At 35.7% G+C, this 17,867-nt stretch overlaps 1 protein-coding gene across 2 annotated transcripts in view; it reads right to left on the bottom strand.

Annotated features, from left to right (window-relative positions):
* TERF1 (telomeric repeat binding factor 1) overlaps nucleotides 1-17,867 on the bottom strand; it is a 46,807-nt gene that overhangs the window by 16,712 nt on the left and 12,228 nt on the right. Inside the window, exons 4-8 of one of the 2 annotated variants that reach the window (XM_077166989.1) lie at nucleotides 12,920-13,006; nucleotides 11,482-11,631; nucleotides 10,641-10,753; nucleotides 6,874-6,933; nucleotides 5,315-5,406 (exon numbers count right to left, since the gene is read on the bottom strand). In XM_077166989.1, the coding sequence (XP_077023104.1) occupies nucleotides 5,315-5,406; nucleotides 6,874-6,933; nucleotides 10,641-10,753; nucleotides 11,482-11,631; nucleotides 12,920-13,006 (502 nt within the window). The remainder of the gene's footprint in view (nucleotides 1-5,314; nucleotides 5,407-6,873; nucleotides 6,934-10,640; nucleotides 10,754-11,481; nucleotides 11,632-12,919; nucleotides 13,007-17,867) is intronic. The other variant, XM_077166990.1, reaches the window with a different exon arrangement.

Genomic DNA, 17,867 nt, shown 5'->3' with positions numbered 1-17,867 from the left:
AATGCTGGAGTGTTTCTTCTGGACAGGAGGAAGAATTTGGATTTTTTTCTTTCAACTTTTCTGAAGTACTGGATTTTTTTTTCTTTTTTCAAAGGCATATGTCATTTTTATAAAACCAAAAAAGAAATCATTATATTAAAAAATTTTTTTTTTTTCGCATACCCTCTAATTGTAAAGAGGATACCTTGGTACCTAGGTAAACAAATGGGATTTAAAAAAAAAAATGTATTATTGATATCAAACAAAATGACAAAAACTGTGCTAAAACTCACAAGACCTTATATGCATATTCACTAACAAGCCACTTTGCAATGAAGTCATGGTCTTTATCAGAGTTTATTGATGTACTATGGAAGGTATAATAAAGTCTGTTTCTTTCCCTTGAATTTTATACTATGATATTAAAAGTCCAAGAAAATTCCCATATTATTCTAGTTTAGAATTACGGTTCCTGGCCATATTGAAGCAATAGATGTAGAAAAAGAACATGATTTTGGAACTCCTCCAATATTAGACAAACAACTTTACTCAGTTTGTTTCCTTAACTTTAAAATGAGAATGATATAAAGGATGTAAAGGTTTTAGAACTGCAATTTATAAATACCAGCATTTATAATAGTGGTCCTTTCAGCAGCCATCAACTATAAATTCATTCATTAATACTTGCTGTAAGTTTTTTTTATGTGTTTGGCATCATGCTGGTATCTAATAAGCATAGGAACATAAATACAAATTCATATTATCTATTATTTTTTTAAAGAGAAATGTTTTGGGACTTCCGGCCCAAGATGGAAGCTTAGCAACAGGTGCATTTTAGTTTGTCCTCCAGACCAACTACAACCAGAAACAGTACAGAACAGCTCCTGGGGCCACGTTAGTGACCGGACACACAACATACCCCAGTCTGGACCAGCTGGACCGGCTGCGGGCCCCCCAAGAACCGTGAGTTCCCCAAGCTGTGGCGGCTGGCACCCCTCCCCCACAGGCTGCTTCCCAGAGGGGAAAGGAAAGAGACTTTACCAGCAGCAGGGGCTGAGCCCAATCAAATGCCAACTGTGGAATTAATTAACAAATTCTGACTACTAAATATAGGCCCCCAGCTCAGGTAAACCTGGTCAAAGCGGAGGTCACTCATTTTTGCCATGGCGCCAAGGGGGCAAGGCTGATGGAAAAAGGGAAAAAAAAAGAAAAATAAAGGAAACAGAGGTTTTTGTGGTTGTGTTTCTACAAAGGCTTGACTGCCTTTGGATACAGCAGCAGGGCTTCTCAGGCTGCAACTGCCCCAGACATAGGCAGAAATAAGATAGTTTCGCCGCTTGTGTAGAGATTGTGCCTTCACCAGGGGAGGGGCGAAGCCCAACTCAGGTGAAATCCCTCCCTCAAGGAATTCAGACACCAGGGCTTGGTAATTTGAAGCCATTAAAACCAGCCTACAACCTCTCCTCTGTCTCCACCACGCCCCCAGCACGGAGAGTCTGCCAAAGTTAAAGGTACCGCATCATCTTATGCTGGTGGGACCTGCAGGCAGACAAGCGCCACATACTGGGCAAGATAGAAAAAGAGTCCAGAGACTTCACAGGAAAGTCTTTCAACCTGCTGGGTCTCACCCTCAGGGAAAACCGACTCAGGTGACTCTTTCCCCCTGACAGGAGGCCAGTTGGTCTGGGAAAAGCCGGCTGGGGTCTATAATACCTACGTATACCCTCCTAAGGGTGGGGGCGAAAAGGCACCATACAAGCAGGGCAAGAAAAAAGAAAACAAGAACTGAAAAATTCTCCTCTGTTAAACAAAACCTAAGCTAGAGGTCCAGAAAAAGCTGAACTGAATGTCAAAGAACAGACAGATAACAAATTCATCCAGCTAGAAAACCCTAGGTAAAAGAAGTGAAAGCAATCTCCAGAATAAACTAATTAAGGTAATTAAATGTCTAGATGCCAGCAAAAGATAACAAATCATACCAGGAAAATTGAAGCTATGGCCCAGTCAAAGAAACAAACCAACAATTCAAATGACAATTCAAATGAGATACAGGAGCTGAAACAATTAATTCAGAATATACGAACAGCCATGGAAAACCTCATCAAAAACCAAATCAATGAATTGAGGGAGGATATAAAGAAGGCAAGGAATGAACAAAAGGAAGAAATCAAAAGTCTGAAAAAACAAATCACAGAACTTATGGGAATGAAAGGCACTGTAGAAGAGATGAAAAAAACAATAGAAACCTACAACGGTAGATTTTGAGAGGCAGAACATAGGATTAGTGAACTGGAGGACGGAACATCTGAAATCTGACAAGAAAAAGAAAATACAGGGAAAAAAATGGAAAAATATGAGCAAGGACTCAGGGAACTGAATGACAATATGAAGTGCACGAATATACATGTTGTGGGTGTCCCAGAAGGAGAAGAGAAGGGGAAAGGAGGAGAAAACTAATGGAGGAAATTATCACTGAAAATTTCCCAACTCTTAGGAAAGACTTAAAATTACAGATCCAAGAAGTGCAGCGTGCCCCAAAGAGAACAGATCCAAATAGACATACTCCAAGACATTTACTAATCAGAACGTCAGAGATCAAAGAAAAAGAGAGAATCTTGAAAGTAGCAAGAGAAAAGCAATCTATCACATACAAGGGAAGCCCAATAAGACTATGCATAGATTTCTAAGCAGAAACCATGGAGGTGAGAAAGCAGTGGCATAATATATTTAAATTATTAAAAGAGAAAAACTGCCAACTAAGAATTCTATATCCAGCAAAACAGTCCTTCAAAAATGAGGGAGAAATTAAAACATTTTCAGACAAAAAAATCACTGAGAGAATTTGTGACCAAGAGACCAGCTCTGCAAGAAATACTAAAGGGAGCACTAGAGACAGATACTCAAAGACAGAAGAGAGAGGTGTGGAGAAGAGCGTAGAAAGGAAGACTATGAGTAAAGGTAAAAAAGAAGGAAAATCAGATACAACATATAAAATACAAAAGGTAAAATGGTAGAAGAAAGTTCTACCCGTGCAGTAATAGCACTAACTGTTATGGACTAAACTCCCCAATCAAAAGACACAGACTGGCAGAATGGGTTAAAAAACAGGACCCATCCATACACTGTCTAGTCAAAGGACATGAGGGCAAGGACACAAATGGACAATTGCACACCAATGTTTAGAGCAGCATTTACAATTACCAAGAGACGGAAACAACCAAAATGTCCATCAACAGACGGGTGGCTAAACAAACTGTGGCATATACATACTATGGAATATGATGCAGCTCTAAGACAGAATAAAGTTATGAAGTATGTAACATGGATGGACCTTAAGGACATTATGCTGACTGAGATTAGTCAAAAACAAAAGGATAAATACTGTATGGTCTCACTGATATGAACTGACATTAGTGAATAAACTTGAAATATTTTGTTGGTAACAGAGACCATCAGGAGATAGAAACAGGGTAAGATATTGTGTAATTGGAGCTGAAGGGATATAGATTGCACAATGGGACTGAATGTAAAAACTCAGAAATGGACAGTACAATACTACTTAACTGTAATCCAATTATGTTAAAACACTGAATGAAGCTGAATGTGAGAATGATAGAGGGAGGAGGGCTGGGGGCATAAATGAAATCAGAAAGAAAGATAGACAATAAAGATTGAGATGGTATAATCTAGGAATGCCTAGAGTGTATAATGAGTGACTAAATGTACAAATTTTAAAAATGTTTTTGCATGAGGAAGAACAAAGGAATGTCTTTACTGCAGGGTGCTGAAAATAGATGGTAATTAATACTTTAAAATTAACAGTGAGACTAAAGCAAAAAATGTTTATTTGGTACAAAATTTATATTTTGACTAGCATGTCTTCTAATATAACTTATGCAGATAGTTGGTTGAACAACATAAGTACATGGAATCTTGGGTAGGCATGAGATTTTTTTTTGGTTTGTTTAGAGTGATGCCCAATGAGTCCCAGAGTGATTTGATCAGTGAGTGGAAAAGTATTTGCAAAGTCCCCTTCGGGGAATGGTGAGAACGGGGGAAAATTCAACCTCCCCAAGTTGAATTCTTGATATTTTCACAAGCAGTGTGGACAACCAAAGCTATAGGCTGAGCCCCCAGTCTTGGGGTTTGTTCATATGAAACTTAACCCCACAAAGGATAGGTTAAGCCTACTTAAAACTAGGCCTAAGAGTCACCCCCAAGAGAACCTCTTTTGTTGCTCCGTTGTGGCCTCTCTCTCCAGCCAACACAACAAGCAAACTCACCACCCTCCCCCGTCTATGTGGGACATGACTCCCAGGGGTGTGGATCTTTCTGGGAACGTGGGACAGAAATCCTAGTATGAGCTGAGACTCAGCATCAAGGGATTGAGAAAACCTTCTCGACCAAAAGGGGGAAGAGTGAAATGAGACAAAGTGGCAATGGCTGAGAGATTCCAAATAAAGTCAAGAGGTTATCCTGGAGGTTATTCTTAACGCATTAAGTAGATATCACCTTGTTATCCAAGATGTAATGGAGAGGCTGGAGGGAACTGCCTGAAAATGTAGAGCTGTGTTCCAGCAGCCACGCTACCTGATGATTGTATAATGATACAGGTTTCACAATGTGACTGTGTGATTGTGAAAACCTTGTGTCTGATGCTCCTTTTATCTATCTTATCACCAGATGAGTAAAACATGGAATAAAAATAAATAGGGGGAACAAATGCTAAAATAAATTTAGTAGATTGAAATGCTAGTGATCAATGAAAGGGAGGGGTAAGGGGTATAGTGTGCATAATTTTTTTTTTGTTTTCATTTTATTTTTCTGTTGTCTTTTTATTTCTTTTTCTGAATTGATGCAAATGTTCTAAGAAATGATCATAATGATGAATATGCAACTATGTGATGATATGGTGAATTACTGATTATATATGTAGAACAGAATGATCATGTTAAGAATGTTTGTGTTTCTTTTCTGTCATATTGTCATATATTTTTTTAATTTCAAAAATTAATTTTAAAAAAGAAGTGTTTTGGGTTACTGTTGCATCTTCAAAAATGTTTTAACTTACAATATTCAAATGCAAAAAGGAGGACAGACAGAAAACATTTTATATAGTTGTTTCAGAAAAGTCAGTATTTGAAGTTGCTGAATATAGCTTAGGCAGAATACTTTTAAGTTAAGTACCACCTCTAATTAACCCTATGAAGCCAATGCATTTAACCTGTTTGTGTTTCAATTTCGAAGCGTTTTTTTTATGAGTGGTGATGATAAAGTCAATGGTTCAATGACTTTCAAAGATATCCAATTTTACACTCTAATCAACAGTACTCACTTTGAAGAGCTCCTGCTCTTTCCTCTTTCTTTTCAAGAGCTTGCTGCTTGCTTCCATGTTTAAACTTAGATAAGAAGAGACTCTTGTGGGACCTAAATAAAATGTGAAAGCTTGTGACTAGTTCAAAAAGTAGACTAGCAAAGCTATGGAAAAAAAGGTAAGTGATTCGTCTTTAATCTCTGTTCTAGGACCCTCTACTACTTTGGCCAGTTTCCTTTGATGTTCTCCTTGCTTAGTATCCACTTTGACCTTTGGCCTCTTAAGATTTCTATTACCAGACTTCTTACTCTCCCATTAATTGAATTAATTTCCTCCATCTCACTCACCCAGAAATTAAGATTTTTTTTGCCTTCCAATCAGATAGACCAAGATTATAAAGCATTATTATAAAGTATTATTAGATAGACCAAGATTATAAAGTATTATTATAAAGTATCTGTCCTACAGCTTATAAATTTATTTTCCCAAAGAAAAACTCCAAAATTCCTTTACATGATGGCAACTATCACGATTATCTTTATAGCTTCCAAAAAGGTTTTTTTTTAAAGTTAAGGCTGTTTGGAAATACATGATGTGGCCTATTTATTTGACAGTCCTGCAAATTCGGATTATTTGAGTTTTATAATGAAGTAAACTATAGCTCACCAAGTATTTTGCCTATGTTTAGGTAGCTATCACATCACCACCCAGGCAGCATAGAGCATTTACAAGGATGAATGTATAGATAAAAGGGGCGTTTTTCTCCTTTGTTGTTCTCTCAAGTAGAGGCTGACAATCTTCTACCCTCCACAAGGTTCCAGAGGTAGAACTCAATAGTCATTTCCCAATGAATGTCACTTTTAGGATACTACTTCCACAGAAATCTCAGCCATTGAGGTTTTATGCCACTCAGAATGTAAGTTCTACCATTCTTCACCATCATTCACTATCCTTGCAAGCACTTCCCATCATTCAAAAAAGATCTTTCTTTACCTCCAAGTGCCGCTTTTATCACGAATTATTTCAGTGCTTTCAAGGACAACCTATTCAACAATCTGCCCCATAGTTCCATTCATTATCCCAAACTGCTCTACCTCTGAAATCATTTATATAGACTTTCTGCCACCTGAATGTGTTTTATTGTCTGTCACAGCATTGCTAGTAGATTAAATACACTTTTTAAGATAATTTAATAAAGTGGAAATTTTGGGTCACTATCAGAAATGTGACCTCTTCATGCCCTACTTCCTGCCCTAGTAACATATCCTTGTTTCTATGACAAAATACAGTTTACTGACATCTGCTTTAAATTAAAGGACTATTAATATGCATATGCCAACAACAGCCATCTAAGAAACTATGTAAAATAACCCAGGATCCAAGAGGTGGGTCTGTACAGTTTGGATTCCAAGACATGTCAGAGTGGCATACCACTAGAAATATCTGCTGAGAAAGGTAGGACCCTGAGACATTCTTTAAATCACACCATTTACATGGCAATTATAACATATTTAGATCTTCATGAATTGCTTCAATTAAAGATTTTAGAAACAGAGAAGAAAAACAGCAATTTACTTCACCTCAATAAGGATACTGTACCCCCTGAGGATTCAGTTACCGCAGACTGTTTGTCACTAACACTTTAAAAAAAGAAAAAATTTGTAAGAATGTAAACAAAAGAAACTTTTCATAAAGATAGTACTTTCCACATAGTCAAGTCAAATTTCAAGTTATAGAACATAACACACCTTTGGAAAGAAATCCAGGCAGCATTAGGACCTATATAGCCTATTACAACATGGCTAATTTTTACCCAGATGTACTTATAAGAGTTATTAAATCAAGCACATCCAAATGCAAGTTAAGTATAGTTACTGCTCTAATTTAAGCATTCATAACATTACTCTTTAAAAAAATCTTCCAAGGCTCTTTTTTCCATGAATTCATGATGAATTTCTTGGCCTCCCCAATATTCTCCATCCAATTTTTTTTTTAAAGACATCCCTCCTTTTTCTAAACTAGTTAGCTTCAAAAACACAGCATTTACATTTCCATACATTCACTGGTACTATTCTTCTCTCCTGAAATAACATGTCTTCCACCCACGTGTAAAAATCTTAAACCTTTCCAGGTCCTGCTCAATAGCAACATTTCTCTGAAGCTGTCTCTCTACTCCTTTGGCATTTACATTCATATTTTCAGACTTCAACAATGAACTACATATTGTCTACTGTTTGTTTCATGTTCATAATTCCTGTTGCCTGAGAGATTTTAAGCTTTATCAGAATAAAATATTTATCATTTCACCTGGTCTTGATACATAGGAGGGTTTCATGCATTCTAGTGCTTGTCTGACCTTAGCAATGAATTTTGATTCTACGCTTGTTTGACTTGCATCCTGTTAATTCCTATCCTGAAAGTGTGAATTGAATACTTTATCTGTCTTGGTTCTATTTGTTTCCAAGATGATTTTGATATTTGCTTGATTCATGACCTTTAATCTATCTCTAGTTTTGATTTTACTACCTGTGGCTATTAACAACACAGTTCTAATGTATGCCAAGTAACCACTTAGGCACCATGGATACAATACTAATTAAGACACTTGGTTCGATTCCCAGTGCCTACAAAAAAACCCCACTTACTCTAGTGAAGACAAACAGCCAGGTAAAAGTTCTTATTTTATAGAGGTAGGACTGGGTGCTGTGGGAACACAGAAATGTTGAGGCTGGTTGGGGAACTGGGCAAGACTTCACAAAACTGATCTGTGAATTAGATACCTTGAATGACAAATAAGAAGTTGCATTGCAAAGAAGAGAAGAAAGGGAATTCAAACTAGAAGGAACCAAGCAAGAGCAGAGAGGCATGAAAGAGTTTGAAATACATAAAAATTAGGGAGAAGTCCCATTTACTGGAAAGTAGCATGTATGTTGGCAGGAAGAGAGTAAAACACAGTGATAAGCTTATTAACAACAACATAAAAACTGCAAAGAAGCTAGGTAGGGCTTTGTAAGTCATGCTAATTATGATTCACCCAGCAGGAAATAGGAATAAATTGGTTTTCAAGCTGGAAACAACTAAACAGATTTATTTTTGTGGGAAGCTAACTCTTTACATCACATCAAGGATAGATTGATGTGGTAAAAAGCTATGTAATAATCTAGGCTAAAAATTATAAGAATGAAATAAAGAGGCATTTCTGAGATGGAATTCATACGACTTGGGGATAAAACTGGGTTTGAGGGGTACAAGGGTAGTTCAGTGGTAGAATTCTCTCCTGCCTGCAGGAGACCCAGAGTCAATTCCCCACCCATGCACTTCCCAAACAAACAAATGAAAAACTAAGCAAACAAAAAATCAACAAATGGTGCTGCAATAAGGGGACACTCACATTAAAAAAGAATGAAATGTGACCCCCACCAAACAGCATATGAAAAAAAAATTAGATGTGGTAGGTAGAGTCAGGATACAGAGAGGCAGATGATAACATTAAGAGCTCTGTTTTAGGCACACTGATGGAATCTGACATCCTAGTGTTTAGGTGAGCATTTGAAGTGGGTGAAAAGGAGAGTACATATGGCATTTGTTAATTATCTTCAAGAACCACAGTAAGTTTATATTTTACTTTATTTTATTTAAAGCAATAATAGAGTATACTGGTCAGGAAGCCTTGGCCAAAAGAATGTTGTGGGTATTATCAAACTTCAATTTCCTAAACAAAAGGAAAAAAGTGAACCAAAAAAATAAAATCACTACTTCTTAGAATGAACTTAGAAGAAAACTAGCCAACGAAGAGTAAGACTTCAAAACAGCCTATTAGGGAGATAAAGCAGTGAAGAGCAGTTTCCTGTTCCTTTGACAGACAGGAACTACTGTAAGAAATATAACCTTCACTGAGGTAGTACACTCTTCTTGGATGGCAATCTATACCCCTAAATAAGTGGCTAAGAAGGTGACCCTGAAGTATGAAGTTATGTTCTAAGAGGAAAAATCATTATATCCTTCACCAAAAACATCCCTCCAGTTTTACTAGGATGAACTCAAACGTTTTGGAAATAGATAGAGGAGATGGTGGTATATTATTCTGAGAATAATTAACAATGCTGAATGGTATGTGAGTGATGTGGAAAGGGGAAGTTTAGATAGTCATGTATGTCACCAGAAGTTGGAGGTTAAAACATCAGAATGTGTGACACGGTGCATCTTGTGGTGGACAACGTCAGTGATTAGCTGTACAAATATAAAAGAGTTTTTTCATGAACTAGAATAGATATACAACAATATTATATGAAGTTAATAACAGAGGAGTATATGGAAAAACTATATAGGAAACTATGGACTATAATTAACTGTAATTTTTAATACTCTTTCATCAACAGTAGAAACAAATGTACTACTACACCAAGATATGGGTGAATAATACGGGGGGTGGGGTGGGGATAAGGCGTATGAGAGGATTAGAGTTTTCTTTTTCTTTTTCATTTCTCAAGTATAAAAATGCTCTAAATTTGATCATGGGGCTCTGTGAAAAACCACGTGATGATACTGTGACCAGTGACAGAATACTTTAGAATGTTTCTACGCTGTATGAATATATCTCAATAAAATCATATTTTAAAAAATCTATCCAGAAACCACAGGGATTTAACTACCTAACTTTGGATAAGAGTAGAAAAGTTGAGGGAATAGACCATGGGTTCAGTAAATAAAGGTCTTAAATGGCAGAGTTGCATCTTTCTCAGTAAAGTTAGCTACTAAAGCCAGGGCAAAAGGTAAAATCCAATTCTGCAAAAGCCACCCTTGAAATTCCCTAAAGAAAATAATTTTGGAGATTGAACTATTAGCTCTCAACGGGTAAGACTGACACAGCCTGTTTTCCTCCAGCACTGGAAAAAAATCACTATCTCTTTATTGAGCACTACATTAAGTGATCAGTTTGCCCTTAGTAAAGGTGTATGAAAAATATCTTTAAATACTAGAATAATCCTCAGTACAGTAAGAAAATCACATAATGAGGATATGTGGGATCTAAGAAAAACCAAGGGACACACACAGATAATTCAGGTTTCCGAACTCAACCTCATTCCAATTCCAGAACACAGATGAAATTATCCACATTATTTAAACTGTAATATTTCCTTACATCCTCTTTATTTTTAAAGTGCATATGTAGAAGTTGCATAAGTCATGAAGTAATTCCACAATACTACAAATATAAAATGTTAATTATTGGTAAGATAATACACCCACTGCTCAGTAATTATTTTTAATAGTGGCTCGACAGCATCACTACTACAGAGAGATAATGCACTCATAACACAAAACATACATTAAAAAATTTACTAACCTTTTTCCTATATGCAAATTAGCTTCAGTTTCCATTTCAGTATTATTACTATTAGGTTTATCTTGAGAAGTTACTGTTCTTGATCTTTTACTTTCCACTACTTTTGCTGCTGCCTTAAAAGGGAGTGAGGTAGGTAAGAATGTATTAAGCCATTTTAAATAAATACCACAAATTAAACCTAATTCTTTGAGATAGTCTTAGCCAAAGTATCTCTTCAGAGACCAATAAAGGACATTTCATTGTTATTTTAATCAGTCACTATGACACTGCCTGCAGCTACTTTAGCTACCAGCTTAGTTCACAAGCATTATGGAAATAGGCCTTTCCTTGTAAATGTATTTGACAATGCTCATTAGGAAAATTTAAGGTAAACGGTTACATTAAATAATGATTACAAATTCTAGATATTTTAAAAATAAAATTAAATCAAAGTCAATCCAGATGTTCTACTATTATTTCACATTCACTCAAACCTTTGAAGCCAACATAGAGAAAAATTGAAATATGCTTCAATCCAATTTTACTTCTCCCACAAAATGTTTAAAAATTTCCTTAAAATTTATTTAAAACAAAACACTTGTTTTCACTTATTTTTTAAAATTCATTCTAAGTTTCCCCAACTTTTTTGTTTTTGAAATTTTTATTTTGAAAAGTTGTGAAAACACTACAAAGATACCCATATACCCTTTAATTAGACTGACTATTTAAAACATTTTACCACCTTCTTCTATGAAACCACAACATAATAAATTTTTAAAGGTTTCTATATCAAGTATTTTCCTTAACTATAAGAATTTCTCCTAAGCCTACTGCTACAGTCTCTTCGAAATCATATGTATACCTTCATTAGAAAGGCTGATGACTTTTCATGTAGCACAAAATTCACATAAGTCTTAACTTTCTCCATCATGTGATTATAGCTGAAGTGTTGAAAAATAGAATGGAATGTATCTTTCTGAGAAATTATAGTAAGCAATTTCCTTTTTAAAGGCTAAAGAAAACAGAAGAGATTTATTAACACAAAGCACACAAAATTGTAAAGAAGAAATTTTGTCATGTAATATTTAAGACTTTACTAAGAACTTTAAAAATTCTCTGTTTTAACCTATGGATGTATTTTTTTCTCAATGATTTTCTTTGAGCCTAAAATTTATTTTGAATATTGTATATTTCAGACACACAAAAAGATGAAAGAACATTATAAACCCAGCTTAAGATATATAACACTACTGGTACAGCTGAAGCCCCTGCTTACTACCATATTCTGAGGGCATCCTAAGATTTCCTGAAGACTCCTGAACTTAGAATTTATCATTCTTACACATTTCTTTATACTTGTATTACATATGTATATATCCATAAACAATATATATTATTGATTAGTATGCCTGTAATTTGTTTTCGTTGCTGTATAGTATTCTATTAAACAAAAATATAATGTATTCATCTATTCTTCCATCCTGTTGAGGGCATTTAGTCTACTTGCTTTTACTGCAATGCTATTACAACCATTTTACTATTTTCTTGTGCACAGTAGAAGTTCTTCTTGGACACTGGTTCTTTCAGTGCTAGACGCACAATGAAATCTACAGAGATTTAAAAAACTATTTCTCAGGCTTCTCTCCAGATCAACGAAATAATAATCTCAGTAGGGCCTGGGCCTCAGTATTTTTTTTTTTTAAACGTCATGACTTTAAAAGGTTCAATTAAAGTGAAAACAGCTATTCTAAGGTATTTATCTAGAAGTGGAATTGCTAGAATGTATTTTTACATATTTTGTCAAATACTTTAAGAAGTAATTTCTATTAATAATCATTAAAATTCAACACATTAGAAATTACTACTGATCATTTAAGAAACAACCCTAGAAAAATAATCAACTTATCATATCTTCTTTTATACCTCTGCTGCCTAATAAGGTAGCCCTTAGCCACAAGTGGCTATTAAGTCCTTGAAATGTGGCTATTTGCAATCTAGCTGTAAAATAACACCCTAGATTTAGGCTTAGTACATAAAAGGGAATAAAATACCTCATTAATAATCTTATAATGATCAAATACCAAAAAATGATAATCTTTATGGATATATTGGGTTAAATAAAATATATTAAATGTGGCTACTAAAATATTCAAAACTACATATATAACTTCCATTATATTTCTATTGGACAGCATGGTTTTATACTGTTGAATGATAAACCATTCCTTTTCCCCATTCTTTCAATTTTCATCTTTCCACATTAACAGTTCTAAAATTGTGATTCTAATTTAAACAATTACCGTATAAGAATTTGGGTCACCAAATATCCTTTCAAAGACTTCTTCTGCTTCCTTAAAACTGCCGTTTTCCATACAAACAGCTATAGCCTAAAAGACAGTATGACAAATACAAACTTTAGATAGCTTTTTTCTTTTATTAGAGAAGTTGTAGATTTACAGAAAAACCATGCATAAAATATAGGTTTCCCATATACCATCCTATTATTAGCATCTTGCATTGGTATGGTACATTTGCTACAATTGACGAAAGCACATTTTTATAATTGCACTATTAACTATATATAGTACTGTTAACTTACAGCTTACTGTGTGGTGTAGTACCTTACAGTTTTTTTTTATCCTAGTAACGTAATACAACCTAACATTTCCTTTTAGCCAAATTCAAATAAATAATACAGTGCTGTTAATTATGCTCACAATACTGTGCTACCACCATCACCATAAATTATCAAAATTTTACAATCAACCCAAATACAAACTGAACAATTTATGCCTTAATTCTGTTAGGGTTCTCTATGAAAACAGAACCAACAGGAGATATCTATAACATGAGATTTTATAGAAGTGACTCACGCAACTGTGGGGATGCATGAGTCCAAACCCTGTAGGGCAGGCCATTGCAATGGCAAGAATAATAAGGTCTTCAATGAATTCCCAGGAGACTGGCTGGTTGAAGTAGAGACAAAAGTTCTCTTCTAACTGCTGAAATTGTCACCTTCCCCTTGAAATTCTTTTGATTGATTAAATCTAGCTGTTTGGAGTCTCTCATTAAGGAAGACACCCCCCCTTAGTTGACTGTAGATGTAATCAATAACAGGCCAGTGTTTACCAGACCAAATGACTGGGCACCCCCATGTGGCCAAATTGACACATAAAACTAACCATCACAGTCTATTTCTTGTCAACTTAGCAGCTATACACAACACCTTAAACCATACTTCATCTCTGAACAGAACACAACCAACAGAACGTACTTTTCGCCTAACAATATTTAACTGTCCTATGTACAACTGGAAATGCACTAAATTTCTCCAGAATAGGGTGCAAGTCTTTGGGAAACATCCATTTTTTTTTTGTTTTGTTTTAATATATTTATTGAGTTATCTTCATGTACCATACAGTCCATTCAAAGTATATAATCAAAGGCTCACAGTATCATCGTATAGTTGTGTATTCATCATGATCACTTTAGAACATTTGTATCACTGCAGAAAAAGAAATAAAAAGACAAAAAGAAAAAACCCATACATCGCTGTTATAGTTTGCTGCTGCCAGATTGTAATACACCAGAAATGGAATGGCTTTTAAAAAGAGGAGTTTACTAAGTTATAAGTTTACAGTTCTAAGGCCATGAAAATGTCCCAATTATAAAACAAATCTATAAAAGCGTCCAATCTCAGGCATCCAGGGAAGGATAACTTCATTCAAGAAGGCTGATGAAGTTCATGGTTTCTCTCTCAAGTGGAAAGGCACATGGCAAACACGGTGTCATCTGCTAGCTCCCTCTCCAGGCCTCCTGCTCCTTGAAGCTCCCCAGGAGGTGTTTTCCTTCTTCAGCTCCAAGATCACTGGCTGGTAGACTCTGCTTTTTGTGGCTATGTCGTTCTCTACTCTGAATCTCATGGCTTTCTCTCTTGTTGTTCTCTAGCTTTTTCCAAAGTGCTTCTTCTTTAAAAGATTCCAGTAAAACCAATCAAGACCCGCACAGAATGGGTGGAGACACATCTCCACCTAGTCAAGTTTTATACCCACACTTGAGTCACATTCTCTATAGAGATAATCTAATTAAAAATTCCAACATACAGTACTGAATAGGGATTAGAAGAAACGGCTGTCTTTACAAAATGGGATTAGGATTAAAACATGCCTTTTCTAGGATACATAAATCCTTTCAAACCAGCACAATCCCATATTCCTTACTCCTCCTCCTCATTGACCAGTAGTATTGCAACCTACCCATTTTTTTAACCCTTATCTTCCCCCTACTGTTTATTTTTTCACTTATTCATCTATACATATCCTGGATAAAGGGAGCATTAGACACAAGGTTTTCACAATCACACAGGCACCCTGTAAAAGCTATATAGTTATACAGTCATTTTCAAGAATAAAGGCTACTAGAATACAGTTCAAGTTTCAGGTACTTCTCTCTAGCCACTACAATACACCATAAACTAAAAAGGGATATCTAGGCAGTGAGACAGTGGCTCAGGCTTAACAGGCAGAATTCTAGTCTGCTATGCCAGAGACCCAGGTTTAATTCCTGGTGCCTACCCATGCAAATAAATAAGGGATATCTATACAACGCATAAGAATAATCTCTAGGATAGCCTGTAGACTTTGTTTGAAATTTCTCAGTCACTGAAACTTTGTCTCATTTCTCTCTTCCCCTATTTTTGGTCAAGAAGGCTTTCTCAATCCCATGATGCCAGGTCCCAGTGAATCCCTGGGAGTCAGGTCTCATGTTATGAGGGAGATTTATACCCCTGGGAGTCATGTCTTATGTAGGGGAGAGGTCAGTGAGTTCACCTGACGAGTTGGCTTAGAAAGAAAAGCCACATCTGAGCAACAAGATGGTCTCTGGGGGTGACTCTTAGGTATAATTATAAGCTTAGTTCTACTTTGCAGGAAACATTCCCTCTTAAACTTGATATCCTATAACAAATATTATAACATGAACAATACAACTTATGTCATATGATAAGGGGATAAGATAGAGGAAACAGAGATGATTACTTTTTTGTTATTTTTTTATTTAAGAAAACAAACAATACACTTAAACAACCACGTACTTTATTTTTATAATAAACAACTTTTGAGTCTTTTTCTGAAATACTTTTGTGAGCATTAGCAACAAAAAATGTCATTTTTATACACCGCAGCACATTGATATATCCTGAGATTAAACATTAACACCATAGGATAATATTGCCATTGATAGAAATTATTTTAATACTATGGACATTTAAAAAATTATCCAAATCCATATATGAAGCATAATCAGTATAATCTAAATAGTACCTATATATAATATTGTTGCCAGGTTGGTTAGTATTAGGAAACAAACCTTGTTTCAGTTATTTCTAATTCTCTACACATTATGCACTGACTCTCAGTGTTTTCTGAGATCATTACTTAAGTATAAAATTACATTAAAGGCAAAACTTTCTCCACCAACCGAGTTGATTTTTTTTAACTTTTTTTAAATCGTATATTATAACATAAATACAAAGCAAAGAAATAAAAAAGCAATAGTTTTCAAAGCACTCTTCAACAACTGATTACAGGACAGATCCCTGAGTTTATCCCTGAGTAACTGGCTACCATACAATCCTCTCAGATTTTTCCTTCTAACTGCTCCAGAATATAGGCGGCTAGAGGATTTACATACTTTATCATCACAATTGACTTTTTTTTCCTTCTTTTTTTGTGAACAATAACATACACACAAAAAAAGCTACAAATTTGAAAGCACAGCACCACAATTAGTTGTAGAACATATTTCAGACTTCGACATGGGTTACAATTTCAAAATTTTAGGTTTTTACTTCTAGCTGCTCTAAAATGCTGGAGACTAAAAGAGATATCAATTTAATGATTCAGCATTCATATTCATTTAAGTCCTATCTTCTGTGTATAATTCCACCATCAGATGTTTACTTTTGTACAAATGTATTCATAACAAAGCAAGGAAGAAAGTCATATCATTACAGTCCTTGTTTCTGCAATTGGACATGTGGTCATACTTCATATTTATCACTACCTTCTTGCACTATTATCCCACATCCTTAATCTCCATTCCCATAAATATTTCCCTGATTTCTGTCAATATAAATTAGAAAACGCACGCAGTTATTTTGGAGTATATCGCATATCTCCTTAGGCCAGTTTGAAGCTACTATATACCCCAGAAAAGCCAGCTCCTTTAATCCTCATTCAATATTGATGGGTGGGATCTTTTTTAGTGTTTCCATGGAAATGTAACCCACCCAAATGTGGTGGTAACTTTTGATTAGTTGGTTTCCATGGAGATGTGTCTCCGCTCATTCAAGGTAGGGTGCTTACTGGATCCTTTTAAGAGGGGACCATTTTGGAAAAGGCTTTAGAGCTAATAGAACCAACAGAGCCCACACAACAAGAGATCTTTGGAGATGTAGAAGGTAAACATCCCTGGGGAAGCCCTATGAAATGAGAAGAGAAAGCTAGCAGACATCACCACAGCTGACAGAGATCTTCTGGACCAAATGGACTTTCTCAAATCAAGGTATCTTTCCTTGTATGGCTTAGGTTTGGACATTTTCATGGCCTCAGAACTACAAACTTACAACTTAATAAATTCCCCTTTTTAAAAGCCGTTCTGTTTCTGGTATTATAGCGCTCTGGCAGCTTTTACAAACTAAAACACTCCTCATGGGTCACACTTTGTAACTCACTTTTGGGGACTGTGTAGTACACCCAAAGGAGGAATATACTGTCTCCAAAATCCAAAGAAGCCAACAAGGCATTGTATCTCTTTTCAGTTGTATAAAGAAGGACCTTTACCTTACAAGGGATATCTTAATATGCCCCATACCATTGGACACCTAGAAATTTCACTGAGGTGGAAGGCCCCTGTATTTTGGCTGGATTTATCTCTCATCCTCTAACATGCAAATGCTTTATCAATAAGTCTAGAGCAGTTGCTACTTCTAGCTCACTAGGTCCAATCAACACCATGGACCATTATGATGTCTTGTGGGAGGAGAAACAATCAAGGCCATGCAGGTGAGATTATGATATAGTGCTGGAGAGGCGATATACCCCTGAGGTGGGTAGTGAAGGTACAGTGCTGGCCTTACCAGCTGAAAGTAATCTATTTCTGGTGGTTCTTATTAACAACTATTGAGAAAAAAGCATCTGCCAGACAACTGCTGCATACCACTTACCAAGGGATGTGTTGATTTGCTTA

This window comes from Tamandua tetradactyla, chromosome 6 (assembly GCF_023851605.1).
Source record: "Tamandua tetradactyla isolate mTamTet1 chromosome 6, mTamTet1.pri, whole genome shotgun sequence".
Classification (NCBI taxonomy): domain Eukaryota; kingdom Metazoa; phylum Chordata; class Mammalia; order Pilosa; family Myrmecophagidae; genus Tamandua; species Tamandua tetradactyla.
Note: the sequence above shows the minus strand (reverse complement) of the source record. Positions and strands in the feature narration are given on the sequence as shown.